The sequence below is a fragment of the Tachypleus tridentatus genome, chromosome 7 (assembly GCF_004210375.1).
Source record: "Tachypleus tridentatus isolate NWPU-2018 chromosome 7, ASM421037v1, whole genome shotgun sequence".
Classification (NCBI taxonomy): domain Eukaryota; kingdom Metazoa; phylum Arthropoda; class Merostomata; order Xiphosura; family Limulidae; genus Tachypleus; species Tachypleus tridentatus.
Genome location: NC_134831.1, coordinates 24,787,759 through 24,811,804, shown reverse-complemented (window position 1 = coordinate 24,811,804; position 24,046 = coordinate 24,787,759). Strand labels below are relative to the sequence as shown.

Genomic DNA, 24,046 nt, shown 5'->3' with positions numbered 1-24,046 from the left:
TTTTCTGTTTTATTCATCACTTCTTCAAAATGTACAAAATTAAGCCTCAGTTTTTCACTATAAACTGTCATTGCTCTGTCAAATCATAATTGTTATAGCTTTGAATTTTGTTTGGTTACAGAGCTATCAAATAGAAAATCATACTCCTTCTGCTACACCCACCTGTCATATCCTTTCTTTTAAAATTCACTAATAGTTATCTCGTATATTTTGTTATATATTACCCATAACCAATAGAAAGTCAAGATTTTCATCTATCAAATGACATACGTATAATGTTGTGTTGTAAATAGACGAGCATCAGGTTAACTTACAGTACAACTTTGGTTTGCACAGTAATCACAGTGGCTAGCTTGGATGAATTTGTAATGGCTTTTGTCATATAATTAGAAAGTCATAAAAATGTTGAGTACCAGAGAAAATTGTCTGCTTTTTGGACATTACTAGTCTATGTTCTTTGGTGCATTATTTAATTAAACAATTATTTAGTGCGTTGTGTAAATTCATCTACAAAAATATGATTTCTAATTACACTATGATTCTTATTACTTAGATTAGAAGTAAGTTCTTTTACTTCATTCAGTAGTACAGAGGTAAAGTGATTTTAAATGAAAACTGGCTAAATGCATGCTTTTTTGTGTAAAAATATTTTTGATAATTGAATAATAATTTAATGTGTAAGTACTAGTAATTGTTCTCACTCCCAAGAGTAATGTTAATTTGGATTGGGATCATTGTACTTTATAGATCTTAAGTTGCATGGTTAACCATTTGAAGATAATTTTTGTTTCCTTTTTTAACATATTTACAATTAATATTAAGTCTATCACCATAAACTTGACCAACTTGTATAAAAAAAGTCACTTAGGACATTGTGGTCAGAAAATGTATTCAAACATTTACTATTACCTTTGATAATATATCTTTTGCAGAAAAAAAAATAGAACTTTTATAAAACAATAATTCAAATGATCCTAAAATATATAAACAGTAAATTTTTTCATGCTTTATCTTGCTTTCAGAAATGTAATAGATTTTCTAAATTGATAAGCATGTGATTTACATGTTCCCAACATAAGAGAACATTTTACAAACAATTTATAAATTAGCAGTGATTGTATCTTATTTTCAAAAAATAAAAAAGGGGGTAGGCAACAGTTTTCCATTATAGTTACTTTGTTTATGAATATAACATATAGAATATTCATGCTTAAATACATTAAACTAATAGTAAGTTGTTTGTTGTTTTTTTACTTTTCATCAAAGATTCTCCACCTTAATCAATTGTGTATTGTTCTTTGCCTTAAATGAGCCTATGGCCAAAACATTGCAAAATAATTCTATTTAATTAGAGTATAAAAAGCATTTTTATGTACTTTTCATTATTTAATTGTATTAATTTTTACTTCACAGTGTATTATGAACATTTCACCTGTGTTAGAAGGGAAAAACTTTGGAAATGTTGGTGAAGCTATTTTCTATACAATTCAAAAAGTGACAGTAAAGGTAGGGACACATGTCTTGTTTTGTTGAAATATAAATATATTTTAAACCTGTAAACCAAGTTGGCTGGTAAAGGAGGACATGATTATGTTGCTTCATAAGAAATTTCTTGCATATAGATTTACCTGTACCATGGAGCTCTATGTTTAGCTTGATGAATGTAATCAATAAGTAGGTTTCTTTATGTGGCTTTCATATTGCTTTCTTTCATACATTACTTCATGCTTAGCTTTCATACAGCTTACTGGATCGAGTTTTACATATAGCATTTCCCTTATCCTAGGTGTACTTTTGATCATTCAATATGGTGACACGAGATACACATTTTCAGTTTAATTGATGAGTTTATGTGGCAGAATTATTAATTAGGCAGAGGTAAAACATTGAGATTTAAGCTATATGTGATAAACAGTTATTGTTTTTTTTTTACAATCTGCAGCCATTGTAGAATTGAAAAAAATTATTTTAATTTATTTTGTATTTTTATAGTGTGTACCAGGTTGGTCAAAACAAGTGTGTATGTATAGAGTTAGGGTAGAGAAAATAAATTATAAAGTTTAATGTGAAAGAAAAAGTTTATTTAGCACATTATGGAAATTAAATTTGAATATTTTCAGATGAAGTAAATTATTTTTAACACGAAAATCACTTTGCACTATGAACAATCAACACCCTAACCCAATATATTTATAAAAGAATCTACTAAACATAATTTAATGTTTATTAAAAACTTGCAAAACCACGTTATGATATGCAAAACATATCAAAAGTTAATATAATGTAACTGATGGTTTCTTTAAAAGTGTTGAGACAGCTTGACTAGGAAATGAATGTACAATGCTTTGATAATATTTTGTTATCCTCAATTTACAAAGTAGGTTTATAAAGATACATGAGTATGTATATAGTATAGAACAAGATCTCATTACTTCACAGTCTGATATAGGTATCTTAATTCCACAAGGTGTTATTTAAGGTGGGACTGTTTTCTTTAATTAAAATAGCTTATTTTATTTTGTATTTATTGATATTAACTTCTTTCTTTCAATTTACATTGTTTTTTATTAATACATATTGTTTTTTTAAATTGCAATAATAGTAAACATGGGAGGGTTTATATTGCTTATGTGTCTGGTTTCCAGTTTACTACCTGTTTCTTTAATGTTGGAGTGAATGGAGTTTATATGTTTTGCAGAGGTGAAACTGGGAAATAGGTTCTCAATGTATCTGTACCAATGTAGGGGAGGATAAAGTGTGGTTTGTATGGCTTGTGTTTCAATGTGGATCATAAGTATGTTGGCGAGAACAGTGTTGGTGAAACTTAAAACATCTGTTTGAAGAAATGTTTTTCTATTGAAACTGAAGTCAACCTTTATGGTTGTGATTTCTAAAAGGGAAACGAAAAGTGTGTTGGGGATATGAATAAAAGGACTGATCGTCACTGTAAAGGCTAAGCACAACATTACAGGCTTCCTTGACAGAAATTTTAGTGAAAAGTAATACAATTTTAAAGCTAACCATTAACTTTAATTAGTACAATGAGTTTGTGAAGTTAAAGGCATCTTTAAAAAAGGAACATGCAGAAGTTATGTGAGATATGGGGACCCAGAGTATGTATTTACCAAGAGTATATTTAAACAAGTCACAAGAGGATAGAATAGTTCATATGGGGCAGTATAGTTTGTGTGTTTTGGGAATTCCATAGACTTGTGGTGTATGTGAGTCACTTTTCGTTAGATATAAACAAAACTGTTCAGTAATTGACTTGTTTTTCTTAATTTGTGACAAGTTTTTGTTTGATTGTTTTTCATGTGTATTTATTTGGTTATTTGGGATCACATTAAATTTGTTATTGTCTGTTGTTCATTTTGTTCATGTATTCCGTGTCCATGATTACAGTCAAGTTTTCAAATCTTAATGTTGCCTTTTTTTTAATATTATAAATGCAATTTATCTTGTTGTTTGTGAGATTTGTTCTCAATTTATAGGTCTGGACAAATACTTTAATAGATTGTTAGTGAATTCTTTGAAAAAGTCGTTTGAGGTACAGATTTTGGGATTATCTGGAAAACATTTTATTACAGTTACCTATTGTAACATTCTGGTGGTCAGGGTTTTGGATTTCTTCTTGTTTTTTGTTGATGTATAAGATGGAGATACTATTTTGTTTTTATGTGTAGTGAATGATTAGTCTTCTGGATAAATCTTCTTGGCTAGTCTTTAATTCTAGGCAGGGAACTGTGTTGTGGTTGACAGCAAAGTTGAAGCCTTTGTACATAAGTTGTAGTTCAGTATTGTTTAGTGGTCAAACTGATCTACTAATAACAAGATTGGGTTGGGCTTCATTGTTGTATTGTCTTTCATGATGTAATAGTTTTCCTAAGATGTTCCAGCTTTTGTTGTGTACAGATATCCTTTCTTGATTTAATATGGAGTTACTTTGGTTGATGATCCATTGTATATTGTTGAACTCATCTGTTTTGATGTAGTAGGCCAGTTGTTCTAATTCCTGTTTTTATTTTATTAAATTGTTTAGTTCTTGATATTTAGAATTCAAGTTAACTTTTAGAAGTTTTTATTGCATGTTTTGGATGATACCTGTAAATTGGTTCAGGGTTTAGGATAATTTGACTTTGACAAAGCTAGGAATTGACTGTTCAGAGCAGCATTGTCTAACAAAGTATATATCATTTCTCCTTTTGATGATTTATACATCTGTATTGCAAAGTGAAAAATAGTTTCATGTTACAATACAATGATGGTAGACAAGTGAGAGAGCACACTGGAAAGATATACATCAAGTAGCAGAACAAATGCTTAGAATTACATAACCTCAAGTAATCATCATGATGAACTAAAACTTCATAATGAGGAACTTCCTTTTTACAAAATAGTTTTGAGAGGGCTGTAATGAGTAATGAAAACATTTATTAAGAACACATGATATTCCATCATGGTTTTGTCATTTTCAGTTACAAGTAGCTTACAAACATACATAAGTATGTATGTGGTATGGAACAAAGATGTCTCATGACTGGATATTACTTCACAGTCTAATATAAGTATCTTAATACCTCAGGGTGTTGGTTTAAAGTGGAGTTATTTTCTTTCATTAAGATAGCTTCTTTTATGTTGCATTTATTGTTGTGAGGCTCTTTGTTTAAACTTAGTGTTTTACTTGGATATACTATGGTTCTTTTGAGTTGCAGTGGTTGTAAACATTGGAGGGTTTTTTATTTGTGTTCAGTGAATGTGGTTTCCAATTTTCTACCTGTTTCTCTAATGTAAAATTCAGGATAGTTATTGCATATTATTAATGAAATATGTTGGAATTGTGTGATTCTATGTCATTTTTATTTCGTACTAATTGTAGATTAGTGCCAGATTTTTCTAGATAATTTAAGCATGAGCAACCCTGTTTCATATGTTCCTGTCAACATATTTGATTCATAATGAAACACAAGCCATGCAATCTGCATTTTATCTTCTGTACTAATACTGGTATGTCAACTTTTACTGGTTTCACTTCTATAGAACACATAAACAATTTTTTTGAACATGTAAACTTCATTCACCCTAACATTAAATTCCCCATTGAACACAAAAATAACAAACAGTTGTCTTTTCTTAATCTTGACATTATTAGATCTAGCATATATTTTAAAACCAATATTCATTGGAATTCTGCTTGTGTGACCTCTTTGTACTTGTTTAATGTCTTTATAGATTTAATACTTCTAACTTTCAATTATGTATGTATATCTTCACAAAATGTATCAGTCTTTTATTTAACATTATAAACATGATATACAATAAGTAATTTTTGTGAACCTTTTTTTATAAATGAAAATAAAGATTTGAGTATTTCTTTTGAATAGTCCATGTGCAAAGCATTTTTCATGTTAAGATTAAAAATACTTTTCCTCATCTCAAAAATCTCAAACTTCCCTAAACACATCTAAATACATTTCAAACATTTCTTTCCACTAAAACTTTTTATTTTCTCTACTCTAACTCAAAACGAGATTAATTTCACTGACCTCATTACCATGAAAAAAGATCAAAATAAATCTAAATTATCCTTTTTTGTTCTAGGACTACTTAAATTGTAACATTAAATTACATTAGTTTATTCTATGTATCTTTCAGCTTGTAACAGCATAAATCTGTTTAAAGTTAACTTTTCTTGTTTTATTGCCCTTTTAATTACCCTTTGAACCATGTATTACTTATATCCATGCCATAATAAGTTGTAAATCATTTAGGGTACTTGCAGCTCACATTATGCAATTTAATTATTTTTATCAATGTACTGCTTGCTTCCATTACTTGTGAAACATTTTTATTATATTATTATTATTTATTTTACCTAGCTGAATCTTAACTAATCTAAAAATATTCCCATTTTTACATTTTAGTTACTTTTATAAAATAAAAGAATAAAAATATAAAACAAGAAATAAATTACTTACCCAATCTTTTTTTTTCCTTGCTGTTGATTGTCAATTATACCTAAGCCTACATATTTTTTACTAATGTTAGTAGTGCATTAAATAACACACCACAGAGTGTAGACTAATAACATGCAAAAAAAAGACAATTTCCTCTAACTCTTAAAATTTTCTGGCTTTCTATCTCTCCAACAAGATCCATTACAGGTTCATCCAAGCTAGTTGTTAACTTTCACATGGGAATGAAGCTTGTTCTATGAGTGAAATTCTCACTTATCTGTTTGGAACACAATGCTATATAACAAGTCATTTGATAGATGAAAATCCTGACTCTCTGTTGGTTATAGGTAATATATAATCAAACATAAAATAGATCTATTAACAAAGCCTGAAAGAGAAGATGTGTGAGAAGTAGGTGTGGCAGGAGGGGTGTGATTTGCTATTCATAGCTCTGTAACCAAGCAAAATTGAATGCTGAGCAATGGCGATATTTATAGGGAGCAATTTGGCATTTAATTTAGTACATTTAAATGGATGATGGATAAAATAAAGGAGATGCCTAGAGAAAATGTCATGTAACACTAGGGAAAGTTGATAATTTTTAATATTTCCCTACAGAATTAAGAACTTAAAACATATACTATTAAAATGTGTTATCAGATGAGTGTTTATACTGTTTTATTTGATATAACATAAACAAAATATATCTTAATAAAATTTTGAATGTAAAACACAAACTTTGTGTCATGGCTAGTAAAGAATACCTTGGGAGAAGGGGTTAAATGAACACACCTTGTGAAACAATATATGTACTGTATTGTATGTGTATTTGTGTATCTTTGTAAACAGCTTGTACCTTGTTGAAATGTCATATATTCAAAATTATTTTTATTTCAGTACCCTGCCAAGCTGTCTCAAAACTTTTATTTTCTAAAAAGTGGGTCTCTCATTTTCAAATGATGGTTTCTTTGTGGTTACAAGGTCAGTCCTTGAAAAAAGTTAAAAGTTTTGAGAATTATGGAAAAACTACCAAAATATAGTTTGTTTTATACAGTAGGCTTGTAATCATTACACTTAGCTATGCATTAGTAGTCTGAGAAACTTCTGGGTATAGTTGAAATCCAGATTTCCTCAATGCCACCTTACTCTGAAATCTGAACTCTCTTATCTTTCTAATAGGTTAATCTGTGATAACATCATAGAGATATCATCTCAATGTAAATCAGAGCAATAACAATAATCAGCATTTTTATTTTAACTCTTGTGGAGAAAAATGTGATAAGATTGTTATAATATAAAATTTTTCTTCTAAGTAATCATGGAAGATGTACTGTTATCTCCATTTTATAACACCTGTCTAGCTGGAAGATGTCTTGTAGGATTTTTTTGTGACTGAGTTCATTGAAGCAGATGCTTTTCACCTTACACTCTAAAGGATGTGGACTATATATCTCCAGGCTATTACATTTTTAAAGGAGGAAAGTATAGATGAGATGTTGAAAGAAACAAGTGGTAGGTTGACACATGTCCTCTTCAAGCCATCTGGATTTGTGTTAAAGTAGTCCTTGCCTTCAGTTCCATCCTTTAATGGTTCAGTTACCTGTTATTAGTACAAACCTAACAAATTGAACCTGATACTCTCTGTCCCAGAAAATTGTACAAAGGAGTAGCCATCAGAAGAAATTAGAATGTGGAGGTTTGCTGTTTATTGATGTGAAAGTTCCTAGAAGTGGCATCATAGGAAAGTGATCTCAGATTCTTTTGACAGGTCCATAGATTGAAACGACCCAAAAAACAGTTTTCTGATCTAATCAATGCCTACTAAATTACCAGGAAAGATCAGTTAGTAAGAAGTATCAAATCAGTCAACTATCCACATACAGGATGTTGCTGTCTCAAACTGAAAGACTTTGAAGCCCAGCTACCAGAAAAAAAACATGAGTTAAAAGCAATGTGGTGCTGGTATTAACTAGTCCACTAAAACAAGCCAAGACAGGGAAGACTAATAGTCAATTTTATATTATTGGACATGTAACATGAGTGCACGTGCACTGCATAAATGCAAGTTATGTAATGTTGATTAGGCATTACTGGAAGATCAGTATAATAAAATAATAAATGTGTGTGTGTGTATGGTGTTATAAGACTTAAGTTACTTAGACTAAACATTTGTATTTTCATGTTATAATATGTTCTTTTAGCATGAAAAAGCATTTATATTTATTTCCTAATTTTTATATGATGATTATGAGGTTGGTAACATTGAAGACCCCACATAGTTAAGAGTTCAGAAAATAACAAAGTATAAAGTCTTACTGAAAGCAAATTCTTGAAATGTATTTAGGAGGCTTTAGAGATTATGCAAATGACATTTAAGAATTTTGAAATGAAGAATAATCTTCTTAATCATGACATGAAATTTCTTTGCACTGAAACTATTAACAAAAGTCTCAATATTTTCACAAGCAGAACTTTAATATTTCATTAAAAGTTCTGATTTTGTGTGTACAAAAATTGTAGTCTTTACTAAAAGTCTACAAAATTTTGTAAAGGTATACATGTTGTGCCTAAAGTCAGTAGCAAATGTAACTTTAATATGCTATAAGAAAGTAACAAGCCAGTACATGAATTTTGGCAAGGCTTATGTTAGACTGATAAAACACTTCTAAGCCAATAAAATTATACCATTTATGGTAGTTTTTGTAGCATTAGATGTAGTTTCTAGGACCATCACAATCCAGTTTAGTTTAATATGGGTTATTTGCACCTAGCAATTTAACCTAATGCTAGCCTACATTCTATGAGTGTTTACTTTTCACATAAATGTATTTTGGCAAGCATGCTTAGTGTATGTGCATGTTTGTAAATGTAGTTTAGTAAGAAAAATATTACTTCAATATGTATTTCATTAATAATATTTAATGTTTAACCATGGGGTAACTGCTCATAGAATGGCTGTTATTTTTTTTCAAATACAAACTTTTAACTCATAGCTTTGTTATATCTTGAACAGTTAGATCTAATTACAATTTTGGACTCAAGAGGTCAAACGTTTTTGACTGATTTATTTGGCCATGTCTGTAATTTACTCTAATCCTGACTAAAAGAATTTCAGGCTGGTAGAAATCCTGATGAGTAATAAAACTGGTAATGCTGGTACACTAAAATATAGCTAAAAAAAAGGAAAAAAGGTATTTTAGATTAATTTACTCTAATGCCTAAAACGTTTTCAAGTCCCTTATTTGTTCCTTTTTTCTTTCTTTTTTTTTGTCCTATCAGTTTTGCATGTTCTTCAAAATTTGGAGACAGTTGCTTGTAAATTGACAGCCTTAAAAGAAATTTTGCAAAATTAAAATTGTTTACAGCACTGAAGCTCTAGTAAGTAAACATGTAATAAACTTATGATAGATTAGTTTTCACTGATACAAAGATTCTTATCAGCAGATTTTTCACTTTTGATTTCTGTCTTCCATAAAGAATTCTGAGTTTACTATACCCTGGATAACTGCAGTTTCTGCTATAGAAGATGTTCAGAAAATTGTGGAAGGACCGAATAAATTGCCAACAGTTGAGTATGTTCTTCATGCTCTTAATGACATTAAGAAACTTTTCCAGATAACACAACAATTACTGAAAAAGGGTAAGTGTTTAGTTTATTTTGCTCAAAACAGATTAATTGCTTTTACCTCATCATTACTTTTGGAAAAAATGGTACAAAATAGTTGCTAATAAATGTGGAAATTTGAAATTGAAGAATGGATTTCTCATAAACTACTTATTTTTCAACATCATACTTTGATTTTATTGGCCATAAAATTGTGTTTCCAAAACATGTTTACTATTTGCTGACACAACAGCTATTTATCAAACTGAAAACACTTGCTCCATTCATTTATATCCCACTCAAATACCTTAGGCAAATTCTAATTTGCAAATTTCTCCACCAACTTCAATAGGCCTACCACATAGGTTCTGTATGTAAGCACCTCATCTCAATAATATGATCAGCTTTTCTCAACAAAGCATTTGGCACGTTGCTATCAACAGGGTTGTTATGTTTATTTACTATTTGTGTTGTTAATTTGAATGGTTGGCATTTCTGTAATTGTCTTTTCTTTATATTTATAAATTACTTATGAAAGAAAAAGGAAACTTACCAATGGGTATGAATTCCTGAGTTAATGTTTTTACATCAGAGGTCAGTCAGACAGCATCTCTTTTGCCACTGCTATTTTGTGTTTGTCAACAGGCAGGGGAGAGGTAACTCTCAGTCACAGCTGTCTGTAATATAATGTGAAATTATATTTGTGAAATATAATTGTTGTGAAATGGAGATGTGCAGGCCAAGTATATCTCTCCAGGGAGCTCTGAGATTCCAGGGAGAGCTGGCAAGAATTTATAGACTCTTTTTTTTTTTCCTGGCTCCTTCTTTACTAGGTCAGCCTCAGTAGTGGATCACTTCCATCAGCCATCTCTAGCTCCTTTTTTTCAGTTGGTTATTGGAGTTTGTGAGGTTTTAAGGGTCTCTCCTATTGCATTTGACACCATTCCTTTCTTGTTAGCATTAAGGATGGCAAGTAAGTGTTTGGTTTTCCTTCTCCTCCTGATATTGTTGTTTGTATTGGGAAACTGAGAAATGGCTATAGTGTCAGAAGAGGTAACTGTTATTAGAAATACATTTGCAGTTTCAGAAAATGCTAGCATTTCCTGAATTAAATATTTTAAACAGCATTTAAACAAATTTTGTAGTTAAGGAGTAGCAGTGAAACTTGTCCATGGAAAAGATATTCATTTTAGTCAGGTAAGTCCATCTGGTAATACAGAATATTACTTGTTCCCTAAATACTTTTTTTTTTCACATTTTTGAGGTCATTACCACTATAGGATAACACAACAAATTGACACTTTAATGGAAAAATCATTCATTGCATAATAAAAGTCCTAAATGTTAACCTATAAACTACTAATATGAATGAAACTTTTAAGACTTGTATTAAAATCTTATTTTGTAGGTAATATCTGAAGATAATTGTTTTCCCTCACATATGAGCAGCCAGTTCACAAGAAATGGTCCATGTGTTTGTTGAACTTTGAAAATGTCATTAATTCTGCATTGTAAATTTTGTCTATTCAAGAAAAATGTTTTTTGAGTGTAAATCAGATATAAAATAAAAATCAATTATGCCATTGAGTAATGCATGCACGCACACATAATGGCTTGAGGAACTTATACAAGCATGTACAGTAAAATAAAACTCCCATGGGTACCCTTTCTTCACATGTTACAAGCTTTTTACAGAGTTATATTGAAAATTTAACTAAATTAATTCATTTCAGTATATGTAAATAATCTTGGTATTAAAACATAGTTAAAAATATAATTTTCATATTATTTAAATTTTATTACCTTAATTTTATAATGAACTATTTTAAAAAATTCTCAGTATCCCTTAGTATGAGAATTGACATTTGTTTCCTAGGTCTTGTCTCATATGCACTTTATTTACTACTTCTAGAAGTATGAAATTTAATCTAAATTACTTACTATAATATTTTTTATTGCTCAGGCTAAGCATACTTTTTATAGCCTTGAATCTTATTTAGTTACAGAACCATAAATTAGAAATTCAGAAACCTACTGCCATGCTCACCTATTGCATCTACTCTTTGAGTAATTGCTAATAGTTCTCTTTGGCATCTAATATTATATTGTTTATAACAAATGAAAGACCAAAATTTTAATCTGTCAAATGATTAATTATACTGTGTTGATTCTGTATGTAGAATTGTTTATTTCATTTTCAGTTGAAACTATTCCCACAGAAAACACATCAATGAATTTAGCTGAATTTTTAACAGTTCTCATCTCATAGTTTAAAAGCCAGAAAAAATTATTATAGTTATTAAGACATCATATGCTTTTAAATGTCATTATTCTGTGTGTTTTTATGTGCATTATTCAATGCAGAAGTACCATTAATATAAAAAAGTAGGGTGGAATTTTGCCAGTAATTAACTTTAATGAGAGGACCCAGATAATTGTTATTTCTAGTTTTTCATTATTATTATTCTTTAGTTAATATTATAAAAGTAACTAACTATTTCTTACATCAATCAAGAAAATTAAAAGAATGTCTTAAGTTTTGTGAATTAGTATAGCTTCTGCTCTCTATATACTTTATATAGTACATAAAGTACAAATAGATGAGTTTTCAGTACTATGCGAGTTTTTACTTCTCATTTTTATTGTAAGTGAATTACTTTAAACCACATGTGTGGGACATAGATTGAATATATATATTTGAACATCACTTCACATTTTATTTGCATATTACATTATATAAGAATTTACAAATTTCAGCTTTCTGTAGCTAAGTTACAAATGTTACATGCCTTTTATGTAACACTTGTTCTTATTGTTTTATCAGAGATAATTAGTAATTTAGTGTAAGCAAGTTTAGTTTTTTCATTATCGTAGTGACTTCAGTTAAGTGAGAAAAATGGGAATAAAATTTGTTGCTATTTCTTTATGAGTTTGCACTGTGAAAATATAATCTGGAAATTAAAATATAATTCTGTTTATGGGTTTCTTTAGAGGTAATATAACACAATGATAAATATTGTCCTGTTAAAGTTGGGTTATAATAATACTTAGTGTTCATCTTTTGCTTAAGTTAACAGTCTTGGTGTTTAAAAAAGGTAAACTGTTAGCAGTTTATCCTTCACAATAATAAGCAATACAGACTATTATTTAATTATAACTGACATAAAATAACACTGTATGTATTGCCCAATAAAATATAGGATAAACTTATGGCTGGCTTAATGGTAAATTCTGTTTGCTTCCGTAAAAATGCACTCTTAAATGTATACATTTTTTGAAGCTTACTTTAGTTACTAAACAAACATCAAACAAATAACAAATATGGATGAACATATTTCAACATATTATTGAACAAACAAAACATAAATTATATAGTTCAGCCTATTTTTGTGTTTCTTAGTATTGTCCTTTCCTATTCAGCTTGTGAGTTCAAAGTTTCAGGAACAAAGGTGATGCTTTTTGATGTATCTTGTGAATTAACAAAATTTCTTTCATATATAGAATCACTTTGCTACATGCACTCCCCAACATGCTAAAGTACTTAGAAGCAACATTTATGTTGCAGTCCTGCAAGTAGTAGGGAAGAATGAATGATTGATATGCTGAGTTTTGTACATGCTCTTTAATGTGCAAATTCATACAATGTATTGGAGAACCCACATAGTTCGTTACTCTTTGAGCACATATATATAAATATGTAATCTAAGTGCAATGCATTATAGGTACATGCCTTTATATTTAAACTAATTACTTAAATAAAGAAATTATTTAAATACATTCTTAAACTTAATGTTAGGTAAATTTTATTATTCATAACAAATTTAATGTTTTCTTCAGTTCTATGGTAAATGGTAAAATATAAGAAACTATTTTTGTTTTGGATTTGTTTACAAATTTTAGGAGTGTACAAATATTTTAAATAATTCCTAATAAGACTATCAATTCATTATATAAGAAAGCTACATTTTTGTAAAACAGCCTTTATATTTTGTATTTCTTCATGGAAGAAGGAAAAAGAATGAATTATATTATAAATCCTATGAATTAAATTGTAACTTAGGTTACTTTTAAATTTAAAAGGTAAAAAACCTATCAAAATGAAAATATTGTCCTGTAAAAGTTAGCCTATGATAGCAGTTAGTGTTAAAACTTCTAGGTTTAACAGTCTTGGTGTTTAAAAAAATAAACTGTTAGCTGTTTATCCTTCAACTGTATAAAATTTAATGCAACTTAGTAAAATATTATAATTAGCATAAAAGGTGGTGTGTTTTTTGAGATATATAGTTGTACATCTAATCACAGTTGTGAATGATTATCATGTCCTTTGTTAACAAAAACAAAGCAGATAATATTTTCACTTTCACATCTACATACATAGGGAAGCATTATGATAAGAATTAAAACTAGTTTTTCATTATAACAGCACTAAGAATTGTTTATCTGTGGGTTTAATTTTTTTAGAAACATTTATAAAATCATGGAAGTTTAAGAATAGTAAATATTTGTACAAGACAGCTTTCTTTCATAAATTGGGAAAACATTTTGAATGATCTTTCATAACTAACAGTTCAGATGAAGAAGAAACATTTTATACCAAAAATACTTATGCTCATTAGCTTAACAAGGCTTATAAAGTAACTGTTTCATTGAGTGTGAAGAAAAGAATGTAAGAAGTATATTAAACATACTTTGTAAAACTATATTAAAATACTAATAGGTACATATAAAAAGTAGATTTAAAAAACTTACAATTTTTTTAAAACAGATAGATAAGAAAAATAAAATAGACACCAAAGAACATATTAAGGCAAATTTATAACAAACTAGCTCAGCTACAAAACAGATGTGATTTCTGTGAAAAGGGTCAAAACAGGAAAAAAAAGTCAGCCCATGGAATTTCTGAATTGATATAAACTATGAGGATATAACAATGCAATTGCCATTACAAGAGTTCATTGTAGCACACAATTGTAGAAATTCAATAGTTTTGAGATGCTTACAAACAATGCGCTTTAGTTGCTGTTAATTTCCTGCTTGTTAGAGCTTATATATAGCTGTTTTAAATGGGTGTGTTTAGTTTAATCAAAATAAATTTGTTAGTAGGAACAGCAAAGTGTAATGGAAAAGCTGTAATAGCGCCATCTTATTTTGAATGATACTTTAAAATTTCAGGCAACTAAGCCAAAAAAACAAAGTAACTAGTAAAATTTACTGTAACAAGAAAAGTACCTATGAAAATAGAACACATACAGTGTTAGGGATAAACACACACTCTCAGGTTTAACTTTGTCTAAAAGTCTCATATGTCATTAAAATTAAAATGGAGAAAACATTAGGATGAGACAGACATTGGTTCTCAATCTCGCACTGTCTCCCATCTAGAGTTATTGCTCACCATCTCAAGCAGTTGTGATAAGAAAGTTACTCCTGATGAAACAGCAGAATAGAATTAAAAAGTGTAAGATGATAGAGGTGGGTCATTGGAGGTCATAGATATTTATCTCAAACCCACCTAATGGTTAAGTATCTGTACAAACTGTATCATCTGTAAATACTGTATCAGTATTTTGAAACCTGTATTATCTAGGTCAATATAAGTATGAATATAATTTCAAAATACAAAAGAAAACAATAGTACTGAACTACTGTCCTTTCAGGTAAAGTAAAAAAGATAGTAATATGCTCTTACCCTGAACCAGTGCCCTTTTCAAGTAATTCAATTCTATAAAATGTCTTGAGCAGCTGCAATTTAAAAAAAAATATGCATGATGTAATTTTAAAAAATGTTTAAAAATTTTTATATTTAACAGTTTATACTAATTTTTTGTGTTCTACTGATATTATTTTTGAATTTAGTAATGTTTTGTAATATTTTAAAATTTCTGGCAACTGAGGTAAAAATTAAAGATCTTTACCTATGTTGGATAAATAAAACAAGGTTTGCATTAAAGGACAAGAATGATAAAGTATTACTATGTTTTTTATCATATTCTAATACTTATAATTATTTATCTAAATATCATAAGTTTCATTATTCTTTTATACGGTTATATGGGTGCTGTTGAGTTTAAATGCCAACTTTAGAAGATAAGTTTTATTTTCACCCCTAGTTGATGCATTTATAGTAATTTTTTTAAATACAGACTTGTAGCACTTTTAGACATAGATTGATATGCAGCCATATCTGAGTAAAAATTGAATTTGGCAAATACTATATTTGTCACCACTTTGTAGATTTTGTTTTTGTAACTGATTCTTATCAAGGTATCGTGGTAAGGTATTGTTGAATAATTTTAAACTTTGTGGATCATGAAAATTCATATGCTAAGGACAGTATGTTTTAAGATGAACATATGATGCCTTGATAATCTCCATGATAATACATTCTAAGTTTAGTACGTGCTGTCTTGATAATATCCATGAGATCATATTTAACATTAAAGATACTGGCTTGAAAATGTTCACGGGAAGAGAAAATCTTTTTATATGTTATTACTGTTTACAGTTCTTACAATGACACAATTGTCATGAACTGCTATACAAGTATCATGGGCATGTTAATTGTGATGTGTGAATGGGTTCATATGTCCTGGAATAATAGTTTTTGAGGTCAAGAAATCATAACTCAATGTTTTTGTTATTATGAAAATCACTACTACTCTCAATATGGAAACTACATCACTTTCACAGGTACAATAGATACAGATATGTACGTTAAGTGTAATCAAGTTTCCTAAGGTGGTACTGAAACAGGTTTACTACGTTGTATACTAAATAAGCTAATTGTAGATTTCTCAGCATTTATGTTATTCTGATTATGTATATTGATAGTACTTTATTAAAAAATATATAATGTTAGTGGCTTTTGTAGAATTATTTCTATTTATAGAGAAGAGTGGAAGGGTAGCAACTTCTCAATGTAAAAAAACTTTGAAAATGTCTATAAAGAAAATAGAATATTATTTCTGTTGGGCTTCAGAATATGGAAGTGCTCTTATTGACCTACTGCCTGAAATTGTTCAAGAAAAATGTGAGTATTTGTACATTCTCCTTGTGATATATAAGAAATATGAAATAAGTATTGTTGTAATTTTCAGGCAATTTTTTGTTATTCACTGAACATAAAAGTGCAGCTGATTTTTTGTTTGTTATGACCCTACTGGCACAAGTCTTCCTATGGTCATAAGTAAAAGGCCATGTCATTACATTTGTAGGCTTGCATTCAAAATTTTATTGAACTACTATTTTGTGAATGTATGTGAATAAGTCCAGTGTCAAATTGTAGATCATGATTTGAATCTTAGTATTATATATTAGTTAATTTCTTAATTTAATAAAAGTAAATATTTTTTACAAATCCTAAATATCAATTTTTTTTGTTGCATGTTATGTTGAATGTGGTTTAGATTAGATGATTGTGATATTTAACTACAAAGTCAATAGTTTCTTATGAATTAGATACACAAATTAAAATATAAGAACCTTCTATATTTCTGTTTTTTTTAAATATTAATATATTTATTGAATCAACCAAAATGGCCTCCTCTTTTTGAAAAACTTACTTATATACATCTACTTCATGCAATTATGGATATGTGTAACCAGTTAAATGCTCAGAATGCCTCTTAATGGTTTTCTCAGCCTCTGTTATTTGCACAGGAAACTTTCTTTTTATGCTAGATTCCAAGTGGTAAGACGTTAATGAGCTTGAAAAATAAATTTTTTTAGACCCAAATACAACTTAGTTACTAAGTTTGATTAGTTATAGTGGAATTCTGTAGTAATTCTCTGGTAACTTATGGTTTTCTTTTATTTCAAAATGCATATAAAAACCTAAAATAAATTAATTTGTTTTGCATCCTTCATGTGTAAGATTTGATAAAACTTAGCAACTTATAACAAACATCAAACAGGTACAAAGCTCATAACTGGAAGAGATATTTTCTGTACTTCTTTATTGATTTTTCTGTGTTTAAGAAAAGTAATATAAATTTAAGAACTTAATTGTAAATACCAGTAACGTATATACATATGTAATGTATCATAACTAAAATGTGACTGTATTTTACAAAATAATGGTCCTCTAAAACACAGCTAGGACAGGTCACTTTTTAAGGGCCAGTTTTATATTCTTGAATGTGGTAATATGAGTACACATGTGCCTCATCATTGCAACCTCTATAATGTTAATCAGGCATGGCTGAAAGGTTGATCAAATAAAACAAATATATATATATAGATTTATAATGTTATGAGGTTTAATCTATTTAAGTTAAACATTTGTTTTTGTTTTATAATTTAGTCATTCTAGAACAAAAAAGCATGATGTATATCTATTTTCTAATTTTTTATGTTGGTTATGAGGTTGGTCAAATCAACCAGATCCATACAGAGATACAATAGTGAAAATAAATAAAATGTGAAGTTTTCTTTAAAAATGTTTGCTAATTACATAGAAGCTACAAAGATTTTATACATGAAATTTGGAAATTTTGTGATGTATTAAGGTATTTTTAATCTACAAATCAAAATTACTTTGCATACTTGTTTGACAACATTCAAAAAGAAAAAAAAATGCATGCAAAAACATTGCTTAAAAGTCATAAAACCTAATAAAAAAATCTGATATTTTGCCTACAAAAACTTTATATAATGTTTTGATAATCTGCTGTATTTTATGAAAATATGTTTATTGTATTAAAAGTTATTGCATGAAAACTATAACAAGCATAAAATTGTTACAAGGTCAGTCCATATGATCAAGCCCATAGTGAAAGTGTTATGAAGCCATAATGGACTTGTTAAAAAAAAAAAAAAAAAAAAAAAAAAAAAAATCCAGCAGATGACTTGCCTTGAATTTTGTACAAGCCTGTGGTGTTATATCGGAAAAGATTGGTGTAATATGCACATTTTGCAGATCTGGCTGAATACTTGGTTCTTGATACTGTATTTTATAGGAAAAGTTGGTAATAATGACTACTAATTGTCATATTTTAACATCTAAGTCATTTTACAATAAAAGAGAATTGGTGTTTGGTTAATAATTGGCATGTTAGATAATTTGATATTATGTGAACAGAAGCATGTCATGAAATTGAACTTAAATAAGGCATTAAGTACTTTTCTGTTGAAATATACATATGTGGTATAAATATTTATAAACGAGTTTTACTTTATTTTTAGGTATTTTTATGGTCATTAATTTAGAAAAAAATATTTGTTTCACAAATACATTGTTTGTATTTTCTTTAAAGCTCAACAATGTATGTTGCAGAGGACATAATTTTTGTAACATAATTTCATTAATGATCATATAATTTTCTAATGCATTTTGTACTATAAAATAATCAGTGTTAAAGGCTATGTTTAGTGGAATATTCATACACATTTACTTTCACTTGTTTAAATTTTGTGATTATTTCTTGTTGGCAAGATATACCTTAGTAGGAATTTGAATCATGGTATTGATTATTAAAATTCCAGTTACGCTCAAAAACACTACTGGTATGACTTTATAGGAATCAGGTTTGACATTACCTACAGAAGAGGTACAAGCCTTAATTCACAGGGAGCTAGATTCATGTATTCAGTAAATAGTTTCTTCTTTTCTGTGTGAGAATGTTTCTGAGGAATAATACAATCAGTGAGAAGAAAGTTTGAATTTTTTTTTCCAGCACTTTCTTGTTTTGGATTGTCACACACTTCAGTAATTTTCATTCTTTCACCAGTTACAATGGTGTCACCTCATTCACTTTGATAAATATTTGTTCTTATCTCCCATTCTTCTGTTGCTTCCAGTTCTTCTGTGTTAAATTTCTCAACATGTGTGCTTCACACCTAGGTGATATGCCCATGGTGGGCATGGCTTAGATGCTCTTTGTGTGACTTTGTCAGTATTTACATATGGGAGAATAAAAGTAACATATAATTGATTGCACGATGTGAATAATTTTTTGTCATTAACTACGTGCCTAATCATCCTAATATGTGTCAGTGTTAAATTTAATTGTGTGTCCTTTGTTGTCTAGGTTAATTAAGATGAATGATAAGTTAGATATGGATTATTAATGTGTTTTCTAAGTAATTTTAGGTGGTTTGCTTCTTCATGATTATTACATCTTTTTAGACTAGGTAAATCTAGGTGGTTTGTTTCTTTGATATAAGATTTTGTTAACAAAATATATGTATACAGTTTAAACATTTATCTTTTCCACTTGTAATATATAATTGCTGTTTTATCTTAATTATTTCTCTTACATAATTGTTAGCTATATGCTTTGTGGTGTTACTTTTCATCATTGCATTTTTTTTGCCTGGTCAGGTATGCTTTACCTCATATCACACTATTTACTAATTGCACGATAATGCTTACTGTGGAGATGGGATATTCTGCAGGACTACTTGTGACTTACCCAGTGGTGTGTGAATAGTGGCACCATTTTAAACATGATCTTTCATGTATTTACCCTGGATGCTAGACAGTGTCATTGGAAATGATACACTTTTCTGTTTGCTAAAAAACATCATATTACTTAGTATTGCATCAACTCACATATTGATCTCAGTGCTCTGAAGCAGCATGTTTCTTCCCATGCCTGCCTTGTGTACCTCAGTGTGTGTCAATAAATGCTGCTGTTTACTTTATGTTTGAGTTCATGACTATTCCTAGTTATGATGTCAGGACAAAGGAAGAAATGAAAAGTTGACTCTAAATATCATGTTTTTAAAGAACAATGGAGTGTGAACTACTTCGTTATTGAGTCACATAACAAAGCATTGTGCTTAATATGCAATGAGACTATTGCAATGCTAAAAGAATACAACATTCTTAAACATTACCAAACCAAACACTCATCAGACTATTCTCAGTTCATGAGAAGGCTATGTTCAGACAGATTTAAAACCTTAAAACATAACTTATCAAACAGTTTGTATTTAAGAGGAAGAAACCCAAGAAAGAAGCTGCAACAAGAGCAAGTTTACGAGTGACACATCTATTAGCCAAGCGAGGAAAACCATTTACTGATGATAAGCTAATTAATTATGTATACTGAAGCAGCCAAAGAAATGTGCCAAGAAAAAGTAGACTTACTTTACACTATCAACCTTTCAGTGATTCAGCAAATACAGTTGCTCATAGAGTCAAGGACATTGGAAGCAATGTTGTGTCTCAGCTGCAAGATAAGGCCAAAGAGTTTGAGTGCTTTTTCATCACACTTGAAGAGTCAGTGGATTTGTCTGACATTTCGCAGTTGCTGTTGTTTATTTGCATAATCAATATTAATTTTGAAGTGACTGAAGAATTAGCTTCTGTACACAATATGCATGGAACAGCCACAGGTGAGGATATTTTCAGAGGTCAAAAAATCACTAACTCAATACAACCTAGAATGGAAACTGCTGTAGTGCATTACAACAAATAGTGGTAAAAATATGTGTGGGGAAGGAAAAAGTTTAGTTGAGCAAATTTACAAAGCTGTTGGAAGTTCCTATTGTTCCAAAGCCTTTGGTTCTTATTCATCACCAGGCACTGTGTGGAAAATATCTGGATGTGTCATGGAACCTTTAGTTTCAACAGTGAACTTCATTTGCTCTCACGGACCTCAACCATCATCAATTCCATGATTTTTTGGTGGAAATAGAAGCAACGTATCCTGACTTACCCAACCACACTTCAGTTCAATGTCTTAGCAATGTTGCAATGTTTTAGCTTAGAACCGATATTGAAATTTTGTTAAATAAAAAGAACTGCTCTAAACCGTTACTCACAAACAATAAATGGCTTTGGAAATTAGTTTTCTTTCTGTAGACTTGACCATATACCTGAATGAATTCAATCTTAGATTACAAAATGAAACCACACTTATCTGTGATATGTATAACAAGGTGAAAGCATTTTGGCAACAACTAATTCTTTCTTTAAGTCCCAAATGATGAGTTGCTTCGTATGCTTTCCATGTTGTAAAAAGTTCAAGCAAGAAGTGGGATCCCCATTGTCATGCAGGTTTGCACAAGATATCTTTTCTCACCTGAAACTACAGGAGCTTTTTTCTGAACTTGAAGAAAGTGCAACAGAAATAAGAATTTTCCAAAACTGCCACCTGAAGTTCAAATGGAAGTGATTGATCTGCAATCCAACATGTTGAAGGACAAATACAAAGAAGGGAAACTGATAGAGTTCTATAAATGCCTTCATTTAAAAAACTTTGCTCATGGATTCAGTTCAGTTTTTGGCACTAACTATTTCTGTGAAATCTAGTTACAGATCAGCCTTATCTGAATAGCACTTGCAATTGCTTTTGATGATAGGGATTACAAACTTTGAACTTCAGTTACATGTAATTTTGTCAGAAAAGCAACAGTTTCATGCTTCTCACTATTGCTTAAAAAAAAAAAAAAAAAAAGACGACTGTGCATCTTGAGTAATTTTCAGTATGTGGTCTATGAGAAATAAATTAGTGGTAACGTATTCTGATCATGTATACATCCCTACTTAATTTTACCACCACCCCTCTGGCCCATGAAGCCTAAAAAGGTCTGCCTCTTAGCCCTTGTCCAAAAAAGTTTGGAAACCCTTGTCCTAAATGAATGTTTCTTTTTCATTTACTCCACCATATCATCAACATGGAGTGCAAGGAAATATTTAAAATTAAGAAACAGAAAAATATAAACCTTTTAATATTTCATAAAATATTTTGAAAGATCTTTAGGTGATATTTGTAGTTTCAGGTCTCCATTTAACACATACTTAGTCACTAATGTTTTACTTTATTTTCCTATCCTTTACTGTATGTTATTTATCCGGACACATCAGTGATGCCCTTGAGGTATATTACAGTATCTTCAGGATAAGTGTGCAAGCCTTCAGCAAAATTATCTTACACTTTTGCAAGATTGTTAGCTTTGAGAACTGGGACAGCGTTTAGGATAAATTTAAAAAAATTTAAACCTTTCAGCTATTTATTTTAAAACTTAATGCATAATTAACTAAAATATAAAAGTAAAGCCTAAATGTGGTTTAACTGTCCATCTAACTATAGCATATTTATGCAAGAAACAGTTGTAAGTACTATCATGGACAAAACAGCCAATAATACTTCTGACCAAATGACAACAACTGAGTGCCAATTTCAAAGTAACTCTTGTTGGGTTATAGTGTAAAATGAGGTATTTCTAATGACTATATAGATATGTGTCTAGTGACTATAAGTGACTTGTAAAGCTGAAAAAACAGTTTAGAAGAGGGGTGTGACACATAACTCAGCCAAAGATCTTTGAACCATATGTGTAAATAGGGCAAATACCTGTTGTCTAGAAATATGTTCAGAACTGGGGTTATCTGATTCAAAATAGATTGTGCGAAAGATTGAGATTTTTCATAGCTTGTGGATTACATGACAACAAAAGTGAAGTTTAAGTAATTTTTAAACGTTTTTTTTGTTTAAAACAAAGGAATTAAAACTTAAGTAACATAAAACTTAAAACATAAATAATTATAACGTATTACATTGATACAAATTTATAACAAAACAATTAATTTAAATTTTGAATGTAACTCTCCCAGTTGCATAAAAGGATTTAAATGGGCCCTTGTTACTAAATAGTTAATATAGGTATGAGAATGGTGTCAGTTTTCACATAAACATTCAGCAGGTAGTGGACTGTATGAAAAGAGATTAGTGTAACAGAGAAGTGAGTGATAACCAGTAGAAATTCATTTGGATTGAATTAAATTTGAGTGAGGTGAAAATATCTGTGGTAAAGTAAAATTCATAAGAAGTATTAATAAATAAATTTAAACTTAGTGTACTCAGTGTTTCTTTTTTTATCGTGTGAAATATTTTTAATCTCACAGATTGATGTATTATGAAAGCTCACAGTTTTCCAAAGATATTTGAAACAAGGCCAATTATAATTTATGAAAATGCAAACTGCATGTAACACTAGAGACAGAGAATAACATTCTCATGCAGAATGCAGTTGTTCTCTTATCTGAACTTTAGCTGAGTCGAGTTGCAAAGAAAATGAGTTAAAGTTGTTAATGATCTTGGTTGGAAGAATTGGGTCAGCATCCAAATGGTGTTAAATCTAATGGTGTTGGTTATTAGTATGATTATCTGCTTAGCAGTATAGCATTGCTTCTGAACTTTGGGCCTGTTTCTGTAACAACCAAATGGAAGCTGCTTGTTTTTCTTGTAAAATTTAAATCTAGCTTTTATACATGTTAGCTATACCACAACATCTATTTTTCATGCACTTGCATGCAACATTTACGTGTATTATGTGGGAAAATGTTTTAGTATATTATACAACTTACATTATAAAAGTTTTCCTGACACAACATTTTTTATTGTGTAACAAGATAATGATGGAAAATTTTGTGTGGCAATTTCAGCAGAATAAGTATAAGTTTGGCATATTGCTATCCATAACTAATGGCCAAAATATTTCTTCTATGACTGTAACTCTTATTGTTTGTTCTTTAATT

At 29.6% G+C, this 24,046-nt stretch overlaps 1 protein-coding gene across 10 annotated transcripts in view; it reads left to right on the top strand.

Moving 5' to 3' along the window:
• Positions 1-24,046, top strand: part of LOC143255329 (zinc finger HIT domain-containing protein 2) — a 64,312-nt gene that overhangs the window by 39,693 nt on the left and 573 nt on the right. For 9 of the 10 annotated variants that reach the window (XM_076510803.1, XM_076510810.1, XM_076510802.1 and 6 more), the window contains 3 exons: positions 1,414-1,506; positions 9,432-9,594; positions 16,448-16,588. In XM_076510803.1, coding sequence (XP_076366918.1) covers positions 1,414-1,506; positions 9,432-9,594; positions 16,448-16,588 — 397 coding nt within the window. The remainder of the gene's footprint in view (positions 1-1,413; positions 1,507-9,431; positions 9,595-16,447; positions 16,589-24,046) is intronic. The other variant, XR_013030553.1, reaches the window with a different exon arrangement.